General features: G+C 39.1%; 1 protein-coding gene across 2 annotated transcripts in view; it reads right to left on the bottom strand.

The window, feature by feature from the left end:
* Window positions 1–3,566: 3,566 nt before the first annotated feature.
* disc1 (DISC1 scaffold protein) overlaps window positions 3,567–21,617 on the bottom strand; it is a 97,629-nt gene continuing 79,578 nt past the window's right edge. The window contains exons 12-14 of one of the 2 annotated variants that reach the window (XM_059982132.1): window positions 18,650–18,694; window positions 12,043–12,237; window positions 3,567–6,568 (exon numbers count right to left, since the gene is read on the bottom strand). In XM_059982132.1, the coding sequence (XP_059838115.1) occupies window positions 6,416–6,568; window positions 12,043–12,237; window positions 18,650–18,694 (393 nt within the window). In that variant the 3' untranslated portion in view covers window positions 3,567–6,415. Of the gene's footprint in view, window positions 9,580–12,042; window positions 12,238–18,649; window positions 18,695–21,617 lie in introns of both variants that reach the window. The other variant, XM_059982133.1, reaches the window with a different exon arrangement.

Here is a 21,617-nt window from a genome sequence, read left to right on the forward strand (position 1 = left end):
AACCTACCATCGCTGCTTCGCCAGACGAAATTTCTTTTATAGTGCGCCAGCTGACCGGCTGTCTTCAGTTCCTCCGCTCCCAATTGGTTGGCCACTTAAAAAACTGAAAAAGCCCGTGAATCCTCCCCTTCTCAAGCTCTGACGCCCAACTTTTATTTATGAGGGCCATTGTGCCAAAAGCTTTCTTTGCAATCCTATGCAGCCACTTTCAATGACTTATGGACTTTATTTCCAGATCCCCTTGTTCTACAGCACTCTTCACTGCCCTACCGTTTGGTGTGTAAGACCTATCCTGGTTGGTCCTACACCTTGTGCTAGACAACATTAAATTCCATTCAGTTAATTTTTCCAACTGCAAGCTGATACTCTTCCCCACTGTCCACTACACCCACAATCTTGGTGTCAGTCGCAAATTTGCTGATCCAATTAACATTATAATCCACATCATTGATATAGATGACAAACAGCGACGGACCCAGCACTGATCCCCACAGCACTCCAGCGAGGCCAATGGCTAATCCAATTTACTACCTCATCTTGAATGCTAAGTGACTGAACTCCCATGTGGGACCATGTCAAGCACATACAAGCTTTGTACTCTCAAAATCTCACTTTTGAAGGCCTCCCACTTACCTAGTACACCTTTGGCAGAAAACAGTTCATCTTCATTCATACTTGGCCAGATCTTTTCTGATACCATCAAAATTGGCCTTCCTCAAATTTAGAATCTTAACCCATGGACCATACCTATCTTTTTCCACATTTACTTTGAAAGTAATGGCATTATTGGCACTAGATACAAAGTGTTCCCCTACACAAACTTCTGTCATCGACTCTGTCTTATTCCATAATAGCAGATCAAGTATCACACTCCCTGATTGGGACTTCTATGCACTGATTAAAGAAACTTTCCTGAACATATTTGACAAACTCTATCTCATCTCACCCTTTTACAGTTTGGGAATCCCAGTCAAAATGTGGAAAATTAAAAATTACCTACTATAACAACCTTGTTTCTTGCAGGAGTCTGTGATCTCTCTACAAATTTGTTCCTCTAAATCCCATGGACTGTTGGATGGTCTGTAATATAGCCCTATTAATGTGGTCATACCTTTCTTTTTCCTCAGTTCCACCCACAATGCCTTACGAGACAAGTTGTCCAGTTTGTCCTAACTAAGCACTGCCATGACATTTTCTCTGACTAGCAATGCTATCCCTCCACTCCGTCGCATCTAAAACAACAGTACCCTGGAAAAATGAGCTGCCGGTTCTGCTCCACCTGCAACCAAGTCTCACCAATGGCTACAATATCATAACTTCATGTATTGATCTGACATTCCTACAATTTCTTGCATTGAAATAAATGCAGCTCAGGATATTAGTTGCACCATGCTCAGCCTTTTGATTCATGATTTTGTTTGAGCTCTTAATAACTTGTTTCCACACCACTCTACTAGCTGTTCTGGCACCCTGGTTCCCAACCTCCGCAACTCTAGTTTAAACCTACTGTGCAGCACTAGTAAATTTTCCAGTTACAATATTAGCCCCCTACTGTTCAGGTGCAAATTATCTCTTTGGTACAGGTCCCACCTAACCTGGAAGAGAAGCCCAATGGTCCAAAAACCTGGCGCCCTCCCTCAAACACCAACTCCTCAACCATGTGTTAAACTGTACAATCTCGACTGCATTGGTGCTGCCTCTTGCATGCGTGCTGAGCTTGTCGACTTCATTAACTTTGCCTCCAACTTACAACCTGTCCTCAAATTTACTTGGCCCATTTCCGACACCTCCCTCCCCTTTCTTGATCTTTCTGTCTCCATCTCTGGAGACGGGCTATCTACTATAAGCCTACAGACTCTCACAGCTACCTGGACTATTCCTCTTCCCACCCTGTCTCTTGCAAAAAGGCTATCCCCTTCTCACAATTCCTCTGTCTCCACCGTATCTGCTCTCAGGGTGAGGCTTTTCTTTCCAGGACGAAGGAGATGTCTTCCTTTTTTAAGCAAAGGGGCTTCCCTTCGTCCACCATCAACTCTGCTCTCAAACGCATCTCTCTCATTTCCCACACATCTGCCCTCACCCCCATCCACCCGCCACCCCACTCGGGATAGGGTTCCCCTTGTCCTCACCTACCACCCCACCAGCCTCCAGGTCCAACGTATAATTCTCCGTAACTTCCGCCACCTCCAACGGGATCCCACTACCAAACACATTTTTCCCTCCCCCTCTTTCTGCTTTTCGCAGAGATCACTCCCTATGCAACTCCCTTGTACACTCGTCTCCCCCATCCCTTCCCATCGATCTCCCTCCTGGCACTTATCCTTGTAAACGGAACAAGTGCTACACCTGTCCTTACACTTCCTCCCTCACCACCATTCAGGGCCCCAGACAGTCCTTCCAGGTGAGGTGACACTTCACCTGTGAGTCGGCTGGTGTGATATACTGCATCCAGTGCTCCCGGTGTGGCCTTTTATATATTGGTGAGACCCGACAGAGACTGGGAGACCGTTTCATGGAACACCTACGCTCAGTCCGCCAGAAAAAGCAGGATCTCCCAGTGGCCACACATTTTAATTCCACGTCCCATTCCCATTCTGATATGTCTATCCATGGCCTCCTCTATTGTCAAAATGAATCCAAACTCAGGTTGGAGGAACACCACCTTCTATTCCGGCTGGGCAGCCTCCAACCTGATGGCATGAACATTGACTTCTCTAACTTCTGTTAATGCCCCTCCTCCCCTTCTTACCCCATCCCTGACATATTTAGTTGTTTGCCTGGTGCTCCCCCCCCCCCCCTTTCTTTCTCCTGAGGCCTCCTGTCCCATGATCCTTTCCCTTCTCCAGCTCCGTATCACTTTTGCCAATCACCTTTCCAGCTCTTAGCTTTATTCCACGCCCTCTGGTCTTCTCCTATCATTTTGCATTTCCCCCTCCCCCCTCTACTTTCAAATCTCTCAGTATCTTTCCTTTCGGTTAGTCCTGATGAAGGGTCTTGGACCTAAACATCGACATCGCTTCTCCTTGTAGATGCTGCCTAGCCTGCTGTGTTCTACCAGCATTTTGTGTGTGTTGTTTGAATTTCCAGCATCTGCAGATTTCCTCGTGTTTAATCTTTCTATTTCTGGCCTCGCTAGCACGTGGCATAGGTAGCAACCTTTGAGGTCCTTCCCTTTAACTTTACACCTAACTGCCTGAGGAACTCAGCAGGCTCGGCAGCATCTATGTAAAAAGAGTACAGTCAAAGTTTCAGGCCAAGACCCTTCATAAGGTCTGGGGAAACAAGATCAGAAGTCTTTATCTAACAATCAGATAAATTTAGAAAACCATGAAAGCTTTGATAGAAAATGAAAACATGGAATTTCTTACTATCCAAGCATACAAGCTGATATAGGTGTGTCCCCCTCACCCCCGCTATAAAGGTAGAGCGTTCCTATGAAACCTTTCTTAAGCCGAAATGGCACAAAGCAAAGAACCATTCATTTATATGGGAAAAATTTTCGTAAAAGCGAAAATCCTCTTTGTAATGTGAAAACAGGTTACTAATGTAAGCTTTTTGTAAAAGCGAAGTGGCGTAAAGCCATCGTTTGTAAAGCGGGGGACGCCTGTATATTAAAATCCATTTTGATAAATTACACCAAGCAACTTATTTTTATATAATTTATTCTGTCAATTAATTATATTGTTAAAATTTTAAATATGTATAATATATAAATGCACCCTGGTTATTGAAAACATTGGCATTCTAAACTTCATGTATAAAAGACAGTAAATAATATGGTTATTCTTGAGCTGCCTACATTATCATGGTCATTGAGATTTCTCAATAAAGTATGTACAATGGATTTTTAAATACTTTTGTTAGTGGTAATACCTATTTTGTTTACATGCAGTTCTTAAAATAAACTATAAATCCTCCAAAAAATAAAATATTCATGTGTTCAACTTTAAAAGCCACAATGGAGCTAAATAATAAGTTAAATTACTGGCATTTGTAATGGAACTAGAAACCTCAATGACTCAGTATTACTTTATTCATGTTCATAATGTATCGTCCATCTCCAACTTCCCTGAAGGCAGTGGGCCCTCAAATCACTACAGTAGTTGTGTAGCTTGTAAGCACTGGACAAATGAATACAAATGAGGATATTAAGCCAGTCCAAAGGACAGCAAAAACACACAAATATATCTGAAATCATACAAATGTCAGACAAGAAAAATGTTTCCATCCCTGAAGAGCACTGGTGAACCACTTTTAAAACCAAAGTAAGATAGGTACTACTTGACCTAGTTTAACCAGATTTACAGAAAAAAAATTAAAGGTTGAGAGAATACAATGAATCGACATCCCATAACTTTATATTTAGAAATGTAAGAGGTTCTTCTGAGTTTGGCAGAGTATGAATGTACAAGAAATAAACTCTAGTGTAACCTTAACTAAATGTGCTCTAATTTTCTCAGTTATGTTACATAAGGAAGGCATAGGCTGGGTGAAATAGTCAATATAAAATACACCCTTAAAAGGAACTGCATTGTCTGTCTTCCTGAAAAGCTGCAACTATTAATCGACAACTTACAGTACAATCCATTTCTCCTTTACCAATGATCTTGTTCTTGTTCAAAAGAACTAAGGTAACTATAAGATTCAAGTTAAATGCCTGTTAAGGAAGTATGATTACATATTTTGACAACGATATTAAGATTCGCTTGCAGCTGAGAAAAAGGGTCAATAATGTCTCCAACAAGAGAAAAAAAATGGCAAATTCAGTGAATCAAATACATAGCAGCAGCAGCAGCAGCCATAAAGTAATAAAATTCCAGCAACATAATACTGTGAAGGGTGAAATTTAATAACTGCATCAGAAAGGGCAAGGAAGGCCTTTAATTGTGTACTTTGCATTCCCTCTGCTGATGAGTAGGTGCCAATTGCTGTAGTAATGATTATAAAATCATTTTGTTAGATAACAATCTCCGTTAGATACCTATAAATTCAAGATTCATTCCTTTGAAGTCTCTGAGGCTAGAGGTGATTGCATTTCAGGAAAGAATCTATTGTAAAGTCACAAATTATTGGGAGCCTTTTACAAAAAAGGTAACTTGAAATTCCATCAATGCTCTTCTTTGGAGACAATAATGTTGCCCAAGGTTTACAGCTTAAAGCATTGCATGAAGCTTCAGAATCTCTATAGAACAAATGTTAATAGTGTAAGTAGCTCTCTGAAATGCCCTGTTCAAAACATTTGTGGCGGTCATTGCTGCACAGATAAAGATTATAGGGTGCTCTTCAGGACTTGAGAAACCTTCTGCATTGTGGCTATTAGGCATCTCCTACTTGTCAATCATCTCAACAAAGTTTCTTTTGACCATCAATGATCCATAGTAATAGTTATTTTTAAGATTGTACTTTGACCTGATCCTTGGGCATTTAATCTTGGCAAACTGCTTCTTCTCAAAGAAACAGCACCCTCATTTTCTTCAATCACTGAAGGACACAGCTTCATACAATGATGGTTAGAAACATAGAAAACCTAAGTTGTTCTTTGAAACAACTTCTTTCAGTAACTCTATGAGGGAAAATAGGGGCACACAAAGATGAGGAGCACATATAGGAAAAACAATAGTAAACAATAGTAAAAGAGGTGATTAAAACTAGAAAGCATACATTCAGAATAAGGAGTAATGAGTTTAGTATGGCTCTCGGGAAGGACTTTTCTACCAGCAGGCAGAAATATGGAGCGCACTACCTGAGTGAGAGATAGAGGCAGGTATTCTCACATTTATGTTTTAAGACAAGCATTTAAATCATCAAGGCACAGATGGACAAGTCCTGATCAATGTGATTAGTTAGATGCATACTTGGTTGGTATGGACACAGTAGGTCTAAGGATTTGTTTCTTTCCTCTGTGACTTCAAAGGTTTCGAAGGTACATTTAATGTCAGAGAAATATATACAATATACATCCTGAAATTATTTTCTTCACAACCATCCACAAAAACAGAGAAGTGTCCCAAAGAATGAATGACAATTAAATGTTAGAACCCTAAATCCCCCCTCAGCTCCCCCCACCCACGCATAAGCAGCAGCAGCAAAGAAACAACGACCCTTCCCCCACCAGCAAAAAAAGCATTGGCACCCCTCACTGAGCTCTCAAGCATGCAGCAAAGCATCAATAAAAACACAGACTTGCAGTAATCCAAAGAGTACTTATTCACCCAGTAATTCAACATACCACTGGCTCTCTCTCTTTCCCCCAATAAGAGAAAAAGAGGTGTCCCTGTTTCACAGCAAAAGGGAAGACATAACAAAACAACTTGTTGAGTTATAGAGTTAAAAGACCGTTGCATCACTTTTTCCAAGCTCTGTGCCCAAAGAATTCGGGTCTCTGGGTACACAGCCAGCAGCCAGCTTGCTGCTTTCAATCATCCGTGTACTCCCACAACACACCAATTTCCTGTGGAGGCACCGACCTCAAGTTCGCCTGCCTCCAGAGCCACGAAATCCTGGAACCCTGAAGGCGTGCTAGTCTTCCAGCCTGCTTCCTTGGCATATTGAATAGCGGTCTTGCATACTGAAAGTGAAAGAATGTAAAAACTATACAAAATAGAAGTGTGTACTGTTATAAATATCATCCTCACAAATTCTTTTCCAGCACTATCTGCAATATTCCTAGTATCTTCACCTATCCTTCCCTAATAATCATTATTAAAACAAATTATCTGGCCATTGTTTCAATGGTGTCTAAGATGAGATTTCAGTTGTAACGTAAATATATCTGAGATATTACTGAAGTTCATATTCTGGAAGCATAATGCCAGTAAAGTGCATTCTGCCCATTGCTGAACAGTGTAAAAAAAATCCAAATCATTTTCCATCTCTTTAAAAGGGAAAGGACCTAGAAATTTTATTATTCTGTACATCTTAAGTGCCTGAAAAGATTCAGTGATTATCAAGAGATTTATATCAAAGATTTCACTTTCAGTGAATGAAATGTTTATTCTGTTCACACCATTCACTTATTCTATATTGTATATTTTACAGATGAAATATCAAATCTTCATGGACCTTTACTTTCTTTTAAATTTAATTAATTGAATCAGCTGTAACCAACACTCCCTTGATCCTACTTCCAAAAGGAACTCCATTCTAAAGCTCATTACAACAAATTACATACAGTTTGAAGATGAGTGAATGATGATACCCTATATTCAGTGTGAGACCACGGTGTAACCTGAAATTACATGGAAATTGCATTACATTTTTAAAATTACCAGCTTAATTTTCCATTAAATCTTCACTGGCCTTACCTTTAGACCATATACATTCACAAAAATTATCTACTTTTATATTGTGCCATAGCAATGTTAGGCGATATCAATGAAGTCCCTTAGAGCTCTTTACTATATTGTTCACAAATGTCAGCTACCAGCTACTTCTGCGTTTTCTGTTGAGTTCCATAGGCTCTCATGTCAACATTTCTGCTTGATAATTGGGGAAATTGGGTATTGTTACTTTCTTGGAAAAGGTCCAAGACAATTCAGAAAAAGGCAAATTTAAAAATATTTAATGCAAAGCATTATTCAAGTTCTGAATGTAATCAAACTAGGGAACACACCATCCAAAATGCAATGAATGTTTGATTATGGTGCCTGGTGACTCAAATGAAACATTCATTTATGGAAGCATACTGTTATTACGGGAATTCTGGTGTCACTGTTAGATCCAAGAGAAGCGGTTTATATCAGTGACTTACTTTAACAATGAACTTTGGTTTTATTGAATATCACCCCATTTTGATGGGAAATACTAATCTCTGGCACCAAGCAGTAATCTAGACATGGTCCTCAGTATCCAGGGTGATGGAGGTATCACTATTTGCTTTAAGTGAAAATACTTAAATTGCTTCAAAACCAGAATAAGATTAAGTCTATCCTATAAAATAATTGGTTGAAGTACAATTTGAGGCAATTAAATATGTACTTCAGAATTGAAGCATTGTGATCCAGGTAACAAACTAATCAATAACTCCCTAAGATTTTTCTTCAGGCAGTTATTAAGAACAAACTTTGATTTGCTAGTCTCCCTGACAGATGAACACCATCTAAGGAACTTTAGGAAATACTCCACTTAGGAATTATTCCATTTAAATTGTATTCTATAGCAAAACAGAGAAAAAGACCAAGATGCTGGGAACTGCATTATGAAATACTAAACTCAGTTCTGGTCAACTCACTACAGGAAAGATGTGGAAACTACAGGAAGGATGCAGAGGAGATTTACAAGGATGTTGCCTGGATTGGGGAGCATGCCTTATGAGAATAGGTTGAGTGAACTTGGCCTTTTCTCCTTGGAGTGAAGGAGGATGACAGGTGACCTGATAGAGATGTACAAGATGATGAGGCATTGATAGTGTGGATAGTCAGAGGCTTTTTCCAAAGGGCTGAAATGGCTAGCACAAGAGGGCACAGTTGTAAGGTGCTGGAAGTAGGTACAGAGAAGATGTCAGGGGTAAGATTTTTTTTAACGCAAAGAGTAGTGAGTGAGTGGAATGGGCTGCCGGCGACTGTGGTGGAAGCAGATGCAATAGAGTCGTTTAAGAGGCTCCTGGATAGGTACGTTGAGCTTAGAAAAGTATAGGACTATGGGTAACCCTAGGTAATTTCTAAAGTAAGTACATGTTCAGCATAGCATTGTGGGCCGAAGGGCCTGTATTGTGCTGTAGGTTTTCTATGTTTCTAAATACACTGGGCCTCTAATGGTATTTTCTTTTGCCTCAATGGCCACTTCCTACTGCAAACTAGGGAGTTGGCTCCACTGATTCTTAAAGAATCACATCTGGTCTTACTGAAAGTTAAAAAAACAAATTTTGCATTTGGTTTGTGAATAAGGAAGTTGATTTGACCAAATGATTTATGCTAAACTGAGTGCACTGTTTCAAGTTCTAACATACATTTATTATCAAAGTATGTATGCAGTATACAGCCCTGAGATTCGTCTTCCCCACAGACAGCCATGTAACAAAGAATTCCTAGTAGAATTCTCAGATATTCTTAGTAGAAAATGCACCACTGGTCATCTTCCTTATGAACAATGAATAAAATCAGAAATGTTCAAATAACGTAGTGGAGAAAATATTGAGGATTTGAATTATAGAAGTGCTATCTTCTAGGTATGAAATATATGAAACTTCCTTTTTACTAAACATGTGAAGTTGCACCTACTTTTGTTTCTAGTATTTTATATGAAACAAAAGTAAGATTCACATTAATTCTGACATTAAAAGCAAATACTAATGTAAGCTAATATTACCAGATTAAATTTAGAACCTGGATCTAAATCAAGTGCTTATTAATGATTGTCATTTTTATACAGCAATTATTAGAACTAACTCTAAAATATTACAGATAACAAAAGTGGAATGTTACAAGTCAACATCAGGTGAATTTGCCTTCCAGCAATTCCTTCTTTAGTCACCAGATGTTAACTACAAAGTCTTCTGTTGTATCCTCTTCCAAAGACAAAAGCTGTTTCAACATCGCCTGCAGTGCTTCTTTTACCATCTGGGTTTCTCTTTGCAGATACTGTGGACATTTATTAAGGATAAAACATGAGAGTGCTTAGCTGTTGTTGTCTTCAGGATTGATTAGTTACCAAGTATGTTGACTATTAAAATACAGGCCAGGCAAACTTTGAAACAAAAAGCTTATTTTGTTCAATTTAACCTTAACTTTTCTATTAATAAAATGAACTGAAGATGGCTGGGCCATCTGAACTCTGAACAACCATGGTAGCGTAGTGGTCAACATGACACTATTACAGCTCAAGGCATTTCTGAATTTAGAATTCAATTATAAGGATTTTGTAGGTTCTACCCGTAAACCACGTTTCCTCCCACAGTCCAAAGGCAAGTTAGTTGGTCATCGTAAACTGTCCTGTGATTAGGGTAGTGTTAAATGGGTGGGTTGCTGGGCTGGAAGGGCCTGTTCAGTGCTGTATCTCTAAATAAAACTCTTGCAATAATGTCGTGGGGATAGAATGACTGAACTGCAACAACATAATCACCTTCCTTTGTGCAAAATATGACTCCATCCCTTGGTGTTCACTCTTTCTTCATGTGTGTTGACTTATGTTTTGTTCCAGGGTTCCTCAATGCACCAAGGCTAAAATGAGATCTAGAGTTAGTGGTCCAGACAATAGCTAACCTAGTTATCTGTGAGCAAATTATAGAACTATCAACAATATTATACCTCACTAATACTGATTGTTAAGTGTAAGCTGACCATGCAATAATTAACTAATTTGGATCTTAACTGCTTTTGTGACTTGGGCTTATTTGAGCAATTATCCACATTGTTGGATTAGATGCCAGCTCACCCAAAGGTACAGCCAGTTCTGAAGCACTACTCTTCAGTAGTACCGCTATCACTATACCTATTTCTTCATATCCCATAATGGAAATTGAATTGACTGAAGAGTGACTACTGTGATAGAGTGGATCCAGGTAATCCCAATTAATATTTGTGAAAATGAAATCTCCTCTGACAATAATTCAGTTATATTTATGTTATCTATTATTTGTCTACATATATGCTCCTCTATCCCTTACTGACTTTAAGTAGGCCTGTAGTTTACCCTAGCTGAGTCAAGACCTGCTTTGGCTTCTTCACAGGTTACCTTTCCTTTTTCCTGCAATAATGAACTTCTCACTAATATTGTAATACCAACTCTTCCTTTACAAACTCCATGTCATGGTTGAACAATCTATTCTGAAATTTTGCTAATTTTGCCCTTCTGTCAACAACATTGCTGTGATAGCACAAATATCAAATTCCTGTGCACTAATCAGGCTCCAAGGTTAGGTTATGATAATGTACTCATCTTCTGCTCAGTTGTGAACTATACCTATTCAGTACCTATCCAATTATGCATGATCATAACTTGAGGTTACACTGACTACACCATTGGCATTCATTCAATAAATTTAATTAATTACACAGAATAACTCATTAGCCATAGAGTCATAGAGCAATTCAGTGCAGATACAGGCCACTTGACCCAATGTGTCCATGATGACCATGGTGTTCAGCCAAAAGCCTCAGGACCCACACCACCACATTCAGGAACATCTATTACTCCTCAACTATCAGACTTTTAAAGCAGAGGACATAACTTCATTCAACTTTCCATCACTGAACTGTCTCCATAACATATGGACTCACTTTCAAGGACTCTTCATCTCATGTTCCTAATATTTATTGCTTGCTTGCTTGTTTGTTTGTTTGTCTATTTATTTATTATTAATTATTTCTTTTTGTATTTGCACAGTTTGTTGTCTTTTACACATTGGTTGTTTGTCCATCCTGTTGGGTGTAGTTTTTCATTGGTTGGATTGTGTTTCTTGTATTTACTGTGAATGACTGCAAGTAAATGAATCTCAAGGTTGTATATGGTGACATATACGTACTTTGATAATAAATTTAATTTGAACTTTGAACTTTCGACTTCCTGCATTCTGCCCATATGCCTACAACCCCCAAACCTTCCACATACCCATTCAAGTGATTCTTAAATAATATTGTTGTACTGGCCTGAACTACTTCCACATATACACTCACTACCATCAGTGAGTCATGTTAAACAAAGTCCTTATTTCACAGTCAAAGCAATACAGTAACAATGAAGGAAAATATACACAAGGTTGTGATCTGGAATGCATACAGTTTGCTAAGTCCTATTGTTCTTCAACTAGAAATACAAACTGCAATTTAAAAATTTCTCTTTGGACAAAACTCCATTAAGGTGTTGGAGGCGGATACGATAGGGTCTTTTAAGAGACTTTTGGATAGGTACATGGAGCTTAGAAAAATAGAGGGCGATAGGTAAGCCTAGTAATTTCTAGGGTAGGGACATGTTCGGCACAACCTTGTAGGCTGAAGGGCCTGTACTGTGCTGTAGGTTTTCTATGTTTCTATTAAGCTTGGAAGAAGCTACTCCCGGCAAATAAAATTTCAAAAGACTTTAAAATCTTGCAAATCTAATACCTACAACAGGATCAAAGACTGGTAACCACTTGCTGCAAAGCCTTAAATATGATCTGCAATTCCAACATGAAAGGATATGAGTAAGACTGTCATCCTGATTATTTATTGCCACTTGCAGCTGCTCTTCCAAATGTACCAGCTTGTCACTAATATTTTCACATTGTTCCTCTATTTTCAATGCAGAACCCTTACAGGCAACCTGCAAAAAAAAACAGAAAACAACACCCTAAACATACTGGTTTACTTTTACAAGTGCTGTTTGAAGCGTATCAAAAATGCAAACTTCAAAATTGCCTCTGTTCTATAATATTTTTGTCTAGTTACTGTTTGTAATAATGGAGAGGCTTGCAGAAGTGATTATGGCTGATTACGTAGTCTGAACTGGCAATAGTTCAGATGCAGGAGTGGAGTGTCTTGTATATTGGTACTTGGCTCAGTATTGTTCCACATAGGGCTGATTCATTATAGTGTTCTTGGGTCTTCCAGCCCAAATACTCATATCTATGTCTCCACTTGTGTTTTAAAAATGACAAGTACTCTGGCTGCTGTGTGCAGTTTTACCTGGCAGCTGGTGTAATTCCTATCCTCCCTCCAGTGGTACAGTGTGGAGAGGATGCTTTCGATGGATGGTGCTGTGTAATTTGTGGGGAGGGTGGGGAGGTGCTGCTGTTCAATGCAATAACATACTGGTCAGGAGGTGACGACGTGAGGGAATCCCTGCCAGCACAGTTAAGTATGGGACATTGCTGGGTCTGGGCAGCAATAAAGACCAACACACAAAATGCTGGAGGAACTCATCATGCCAGGAAGCATCTGTGGAAAAGAGCAAACAGTTGACACTTTGAGCTGAGTCTCTTCAGCAGGACTGTTGATCGTTTACTCACTTCCATAAAGTGCTTAAAGGGAAAAGATTTTTCTACCTCTCCACCCACAGGGAAACTAAGTACAAGTATTTGCGCCCCATCAAGCCTCCATATCCAGCAAATCATTCTCTGATTCTTATGCCATTTTCAAAAGGATCCTACTAGTGAACACCACTTTACCTCTCCCCACCCCCGGTTTTCACAGGGGTTATTCTCTACATAACTCCTTTGTCTGTTCATCCATCCTCACTCATTTCCCTCCAGGCACTTATCCCTATAAACTGGACAAGTGTGACACTTGCCCCAATATGTCCTCCCTCACCACCAATCAGGGCCTCAAACAATCCTGTTAGGTAAGATGGTACTTCACCTGCGAGACTGGCAGGGTCATCTGGGCCCAAAAGAGAAAATTTAAGAGCAACACACACAAAGTGCTAGAAGAATTTAGCAGGTCAGGCAGCATCCATGGAGAGGAATAAGCAGTTGAATTTCAGGTTGAAACCCTTCATTGGGATGGGAAATGAAGGGGGGGGGGGAATAAGCCAGAATAAGAACATAGGAGGACTACATGCTGGCAGGTGATAGGTAAAACCAGAAGAGTGGGAAAGTGGGTGGGTGGGGGAGAGGGGATGACGTGAGAAACTGGGAGGCGATAGGAGAATGAGATAGAAGGCTGAAGGAGGAGTAATTGGATAGGAGAGGAGAATGGACCATGGGAGAAACAGAAGTAGGAGGGGACTAGGGAGAGATGATGTGCAGATTGCAGGAATAAAAAGGGTAAGGGGGAGCACCAGAATGGAAAATCGAGAAAGAAAGAAGGGGGGGGGAAGCAGAAATTAACGGAAGTTGGAAAAACCAATACTTTTGCCATCATGTAAAGGGCTACCCGGACAGAATATAAGGTGTTACTCCTTCAGCATGAAAGTGGCATCATCATGGAAATAGGTCTCACTGATGTAGAGGAGGCCACACTGGGAGCAAGTGATCGAATTATGTCTGTTACTATGTTCTTTGTAATTTCTTGTCCCTAAAGCGAATTATGTATTGTTAGTAAACATTGTTCTTTGAAATCTCTTGTTCCTAGAGCTAATTGTATATTACATTAACATGACCTCCATTTGCAGAAGAAATATACAGTTGAAATTGTTAATGTATTGGGAAAAAAAATCACCCAAATAATCTTCCATGAATTTGAGATTAAGTTTTACCTTTGGCTTAAATTGTGAAATCTATTGTTTTTTGCTGTATTGCTAAATCTATTCTAGATATTCAATGATAGTGAGGCTGCAACCTCAGCTGTGCTAGTGCTAAAACCAACAGTGATCACCATGACTAAACTTGCCTTACTTTGTGGAGTAATTGAGAGACAGTCAATTTGAATGGGACATCTTTGACGTCTTCAGTCCAGGACTTTTATAGGAAGCCAGATGCTTTGGAGCTGATCACCGTTATCAAAGGGATGCACTCAGAACATTGACGGAGGCCATTTAACCCACAAGTGTGCCTGCTTTCATAGTAACCCATTTCTGTCATTTCTCTCTCTGCAGTCCATTCTGTCTGCCATTCCCATCAACCCTACCTCATTCTTCTACCACCCATGAGCACTATGGGCAGTTTGCAGTGACAAATTCAATTTCCTTTTCCCTTTGCTCTTTCCTCTTTAAGTCAAATTCTCTGGTTTTCCATCCCTACACCAAGTTGCATATCCTAAGATCTTAGACTCTTTCAGGGACTCATATTTCTATTTCATACTTCTAGCTGGATACACTTACTTTTAAAGCAGACCACATCCCAGGAAAAATTGCTATATAGTGCCTGCAAAGTGACCAAGTACTTGGTGCCAAACTATAAAGTACAAAGCCAGTCTGACCTAGGTCTGAGAATCGACAGCATTTATACTTGATCTGAACCCAGCAAAAGGTATAAGATTTCTTTGGGCTGGAGTTCTATCATGTCATGTCTTTGAATCCTCTTTGGCTGCAGGGGAAGTGCCAGAGGACTGGAGAATGGCAAATGTAGTTCCCTTGTTTAAAAAAGGTAATAGGGAGAAACCTGGGAACTATAGACTGGTGAGTCTTACGCCAGTGGTATGCAAACTACTGGAAAGGATTCTTAAGGATAGGATCTACGAGCATTTGGAGAAGTACAGTCTGCTCATGGATAGTCCACATGGCTTTGTGAAGGGAAGATTGTGCCTCACAAGCCTGATTGAGTTTTTTGAAGAGGTAACAAGATAAATTGATAAGGGTAGGGCAATGGATGTGGTCTACGTGGACTTTAGCAAAGCATTTGACAAGGTCCCTCATGAGAGACTCATCCAGAAAGTCATGAGGCATGGGATAAGTGGAACCTTGGCTGTTTGGATAAAAACTTGGCTTAAAGGAAGAAAGCAGAGGGTAATTGTGAAAGGAAAGTATTCTGCCTGAGGTCGGTGACTAGTGGAGTGTTGCAGGCTTCTGTCCTGAGACCCCTGCTATTTGTGATTTTTATAAATGACCTGGATGTAGAGGCAGAAGGATGGGTGAGTAAGTTTGCGGATGGCACAAAGATTGGAGGAGTTGTGGATGGAGCTCTAGGTTGTCAAAGGTTACAAGAGGATATAGACAGGCTGCAGCGTTGGGCAGAAAAATGGCAGATGGAGTTCAAACCAGACAAGTGTGAAGTGATGCATTTTGGAAGGACAAACCAGAAGACTGAGTACAGGATTAATGGTCAGTTACTTAAGAGTGTGGACGAACAAAGGGACCATGGGGTTCAAATCCATACATCCCTCAAGGTCACAGCACAGGTTGATAGGGTAGTTAAGAAGACCTATGGGTACTAGGCTTCATTAACAGGGGGATTGAGTTTGAGAGTAGAGAGGTCATGTTGCAACTCTACAAATCTCTGGTGAGACTGCACTTACAGTACTGGGTTCAATTCTGGTCACCTCATTATAGGAAGGATGTAGAAGCTATGGAGAGGGTGCAGAGGAGATTTACCAGGATATTGCCTGGTTTGAAGAACAAATCATGTAAAGCAAGGTTAGCAGAGCTGGGACTTTTCTCTTTGGAGCATAGAAGAATGAGAGGGGACTTGATAGAAGTCTACAAGATTATGAGAGGCATAGATAGGGTGGATAGTCAGTACCTGTTTCCCAGGGCACCAATAGCAAACACTAGAGGGCATATATACAAAATTAAGGGAGGGAAGTTTAGGGGAGACATCAGGGGTAAGTTTTTTTACACAAAGGATTGTGAGTGTCTGGAATGACTTGCCAGGGATGGTGGTGGAGGCTAAAACATTAGGAATATTTAAGAACCTCTAGGACAGGCAACATGGATGAAAGAAAAATGGAGGATTATAGGGTAGTGTGGGTTTAGTACTTTTTTAAAGGATTATATGGGTCAGTGCAACATGGAGGGCTGAAGGGCCTGTACTGTGCTGTAGTGTTCTATGGTTCTATGGAGGCTGTGCATTAAAGGAATCTCTAAAGGGCTTTTTTTTTAATCATCAGTTAGAGATGTAATGACATGGAGTTTGTAACTGATGAAAGTGGCTGCTAAAATAGACTACTACAAATAAGGAGATTGACCATTAAAGTAATTTAGTAGACATCTTGAGGATAACTTCACACTTCCATGCTGGGAAGGCTGTGCACTTAGTCTGAGCAACTGGTCTCACTTAAGTGTTTGACAAAGTCCCCTATAGCTGAGATGTATCAAAAACATGCACACATAGATATTTTTTGAGGGGCTAGGAACAGCAAGAGCGAAATGGCATCATTTCTCAATAACAATTCTATGAGACTACATTGTTTTTGGAAAGTGCATTTTCACAGAAGACTTTTGTTGCTGTGTGCATGACACAAAGAACAATTTGAACCTCAGCACTGTCTATCGATCTTCTTGCATCTGTGAGATTGTGCAAACTATGAGTTGCTGGAATATAATCAAACATAATTCTCTTTTATTTTTCTTTAGTATAACCAAGCTTTTCTCGATTGCTGTTTCATATTTATTAGTTTACTTGTGTAGTATAATTTTGCTACAGTAGGTTTATTGCTGTGTGAACCTGGTAAAAGGTGAATATCAAATTGATCTAACTTTTTAAGGTTATGACTTGGGGCATTAAACACAGATCTTGGAAGCAGGTACAAAAGAGATGTCAGGGGTAAGTTTTTTTTTTACGCAGAGAGTGGTGAGTGCGTGGAATGGGTTGCCGACAACGGTGGTGGAGGCAGATACGATAGGGTGTTTTAAGAGACTCCTGGATAGGCACATAGAGCTTAGAAAAATAGAGCACTATGCGAAACCCAAAGTAACTTCTAAGGCAAGGACATGTTCAGCACAGCTTTGTGGGCCAAAGGGCCTGTATTTTGCTGTCGGCTTTTCTATGTTTCTATATTAAAATTAGGAGAACACAAGGTAAGTATTATTCAAAAAAAAAGTTTGTACAAGTTCTCTTGATGACCATACGACTTGTGCCAGTAACTGAATGCAAGATGCTACAGTTCAATATTTGGAAGTATAATCTGATAGCATTGGTCATTCTCAGTACAGAAGTGTCCAAAAATACATCAATCTCAGTTTGGAATAGGTTTGATCACTTGGCATCTACTGAGCTCTCGAGTAAACAGTTTTAAATTCATAGCCTTCTCAGTGAAGAAATTTCTCTTTGTCTCAACTATGCTATGCCATCAGTTCAAGGCTCTCCAGCCATTAAAAGTAGCCCCTCAGCATAAAGCTTGTTCGTTCCTCAAAGTATCTTTAATATTTCCATTACGTCCACTCCCCCTTAAATGCCAATATGCAAACATTAGAAATAAGAGAAATAAAATAAATGCTTAGAAGCGCTTGATCAATTAGGTAATATTTATGAAGAGATGGAATGAGTTCATGTTTGACACTGATAATCTTTCATCAACTGTTACACCACATCCAAGGTAAGCTTCACCTTTCTTAGATACAGAGACCAAAACTGCACACAGTCTTCCTGTACTCCTCTCCAAAACCATGTACAGTTGCAGCAAGATTGTCTTGTCATCCCATGCATATTATTTGCCTTCATCATTCTTTGCTGTACATTCCTTGACATGTATGATTACTGAATTTTGAAAGAGGTGGGTATGGAAATAATGAAAGCTCTGGTTGTCATCTTCCAACTCTGATTATTCTGGAACAGTTACTTCAAATTGGACAGCAACTGCAGCAGATAGTTATGAAGGCAAAAGACATGTTTATTCACAAACATGAGAAAATCTGAAGATGCTGGAAATCTAAGCAACACACACAAAATGCGAGAGGAACTGAGCACCTATGGAAATGAACAAACAGTCAATGTTTTAGGCTGAGACCCTTCTTTCTTCTTCAAGGGGGAAGACACCCTTTAGTCTACTTCCCATCACTTATTTAACTGCAGAAGACCATTTCTGATCATTCACATTCATAATTGATGCAGTATTTAGACAGGAAGTGGCTCTTTTTTATAATTGTAAAGATTTATTTTTGAATAAATTGTTGACAGTAGCTTTTAGTGGAACCACTACTGATAATGAGCTATATTTGGATCTATAAGAGACAAGAATTCATACTGGAACTGCAACCAAACACCAGATCTTAAATTTAAAATATGGAGCTGTTGCATTTCTAGGAAAGAGCATCAAAGGGTACAGGGAGAAGGCAGGAGTAAACAAGATGAAACTGTACAAGCCTTTGTTTGTGCTAGTCACATACTGAAACACTGGAAATTTACATTCTGAATACTCACCTTTGACTGCGAACCTTTGATGCTGAGAAAACATTTCACTGATACCTAAGAAATGAACAGATAAAATATTATGAGCACATTGAAGGCATTGAAACTAGTTCATATGAGCTATCATCAAAAAATCTGCATCACTAAGACTGATAAGGAAAACAAGATAATAAATTTAATGTGAGTGAAAGAATAGCTGGGGGAAGGCATGGTTTAGCTCATCTTAGCTTAAAATCTCTGTAAGTAGTACATAAAAATAGTGAGTATCATGAAGAACAATATTATCCCCACATGACAAATTCAGTTTGCTTTGCAATGGTTGTGGTAATGAAGTCCATTATATTTCATTCTGTGACAGATAAAACTATCAACATCATTTTATGCTCAAATCACTAATGGTAGAACGCAAGAGAGATTGTGAGATCATTTTTCTAAACTATAACAGAATAACAAGTTGATAAAATCTATGAAGCAATGTAATTTATGGGTGAATTCCCAGAATGTAGCTTTCCATGTTGTATTTACCTATTATGTTCAATAAAACTAAAGTACATCTGCTTTACGATTCCTTCTTAGTTTGTTCAGGTTTTACTACTTCCCAAACCTATAGCATTTATTAGAGAGATATTCCTTCACTTTAATAGTGACATCCTTATAACCATATAACAAATACAGCACGGAAACAGGCCATCTGGGCCCTTCTCGTCTGTGTCGAACGCTTACTCTCACCTAATCCCACTGACCCGCACTCAGCCCATAACCCTCCATTCCTTTCCTGTCCATATACCTATCCAATTTTGCTTTAAATGACAATATCGAACCTGCCTGTACCACTTCTACTGGAAGCTCATTTCACACAGCTACCACTCTCTGAGTAAAGAAATTCCCCCTCATGTTACCCTTAAACTTTTGCCCCCTAACTCTCAACTCATGTCCTCTTGTTTGAATCTCCCCTACTCTTAATGGAAAAAGCCTATCCACGTCAACTCTATCTATCCTCCTCATAATTTTAAATACCTCTATCAAGTCCCCCCTCAACCTTCTACGCTCCAAAGAATAAAGACCTAACTTGTTCAATCTTTCCCTGTAACTTAGGTGCTGAAACCCAGGTAACATTCTAGTAAATCTTCTCCGTACTCTATTTTGTTGACATCTTTCCTAGAATTCGGCGACCAGAACTGTACACAATACTCCAAATTCGGCCTTACCAATGCCTTGTACAATTTTAACATTACATCCCAACTCCTATACTATACTCAATGCTCTGATTTATAAAGGCCAACATACCAAAAGCTTTCTTCACCACCCTATCCACTTGAGGTTCCACCTTCAGGGAACTATGCACCATTATTCCTAGATCACTCTGTTCTACTGCATTCTTCAATGCCCTACCATTTACGATGTATGTCCTATTTGGATTATTCCTACCAAAATGTAGCACCTCACATTTATCAGCATTAAACTCCATCTGCCATCGCTCAGCCCACTCTTCTAACTGGCCTAAACCTCTGCAAACTTTGAAAACCTACTTCCTTATCCACAACGCCTCCTACTTTAGTATCATCTGCATACTTACTAATCCAATTTACCACCCCATCATCCAGATCATTAATGTATATGACAAACAAATCCTTGTATACATTTTCAGAAGATGTAACTCAAATTGAATAGTCTCAATCAGTCAATAACGTTAACCGTCTCAATAGAATCAATAACATTATGTACAATGGCTTATTATCCTTTCTAACAAGCTTATCACTTTTAATAAAAATGGGCAAAGACCAGACAGGCACACACTTGTAGATTCAAGATTCATGATTGTTTAATCTCAGTTCCAGTACACAAATGTAAAGGATAACGAAATAATTGTTACTCTGGATCAGATGCAGTATATATATAAAGACATAATAAGGTAAAGAACACGATAATAAAAAACACAATAAATATAAATACATAAGATAATTTATATACACAAATTGATTACATAGACGTAAAGTGATGCTAAGTTCCAGAGTGTATGTACATAAGGTGAGGTGACTCTGACTGAAGTCAAAGACATGTCAAATTACTCTATACCAATTACCGGTCAATGCTTCCAACATATTGTTTCTCCACTGGAAGTGCAGAATCAGATATCCCCAAATTTATAAAATAACACAAATTCATAATCTATTCTAAAGACAACAGTCTACTACAAAAATACTGGATAGTATTTGTATTACCTTTGACTGTTTCTCACCTTCACTGATTTGGAATCTAGTAGGTTACTGGGAAGGTCAGCGTCTCCTTCAAAGGGATAGAAAGGGTAAACTGCACAGCATGCAGGGCATAGAAAGAGGTCAGGAAGTTAAAAAGCAAGTTTCAGGTATTTATCATATACTTCTAAGTTTCAGAGAAGAATCAAAATTAGATCCAATTACAAAGTTGCTAACCTTCATGCGAAATGTAAACTGAGAATTGGCATGCAATAGTGCATAATATGAGCAAAGCTGTTAATTAAGTCAGTAGAAAGAAGAGAAAGGACTATAGTCAAACACATATAAACCCCACTTTAGCTAAAATCCAATATGTGTTGCTTTCCAAAAACATACACAACAAAACTCTGATAAGCTAGTAATCTTGAAACTTTGCTGGTGCCAGACTGACAAATTTTCTGTACTATTAGATATTATTCATATTAATACCATAACATACTTTTAACTCACATTTTAGATGCCCCATACTATTATAATAAATTATAAGCCAGTGAGTTGAAAGGCCTGAGAACCACTACTGAACCACTGGGAATTCAGAATCTTGCTCTCTTTTAGAACTACTTTGGATGTGAGTTATTTTTAAGCATGCCATATGGACACAAAATTAATTTATGTTATTTTATTTATTAAAGTAGCAAAAAAAGGCAAAGGATACAAGATGCAGCAAGAGTAGCAAATGCAAAATAAGAGTAAGCTTTGACCACGGAATCTTTGTGAATAGTTAT

This window comes from Hypanus sabinus, chromosome 10 (genome assembly GCF_030144855.1).
Source record: "Hypanus sabinus isolate sHypSab1 chromosome 10, sHypSab1.hap1, whole genome shotgun sequence".
Classification (NCBI taxonomy): domain Eukaryota; kingdom Metazoa; phylum Chordata; class Chondrichthyes; order Myliobatiformes; family Dasyatidae; genus Hypanus; species Hypanus sabinus.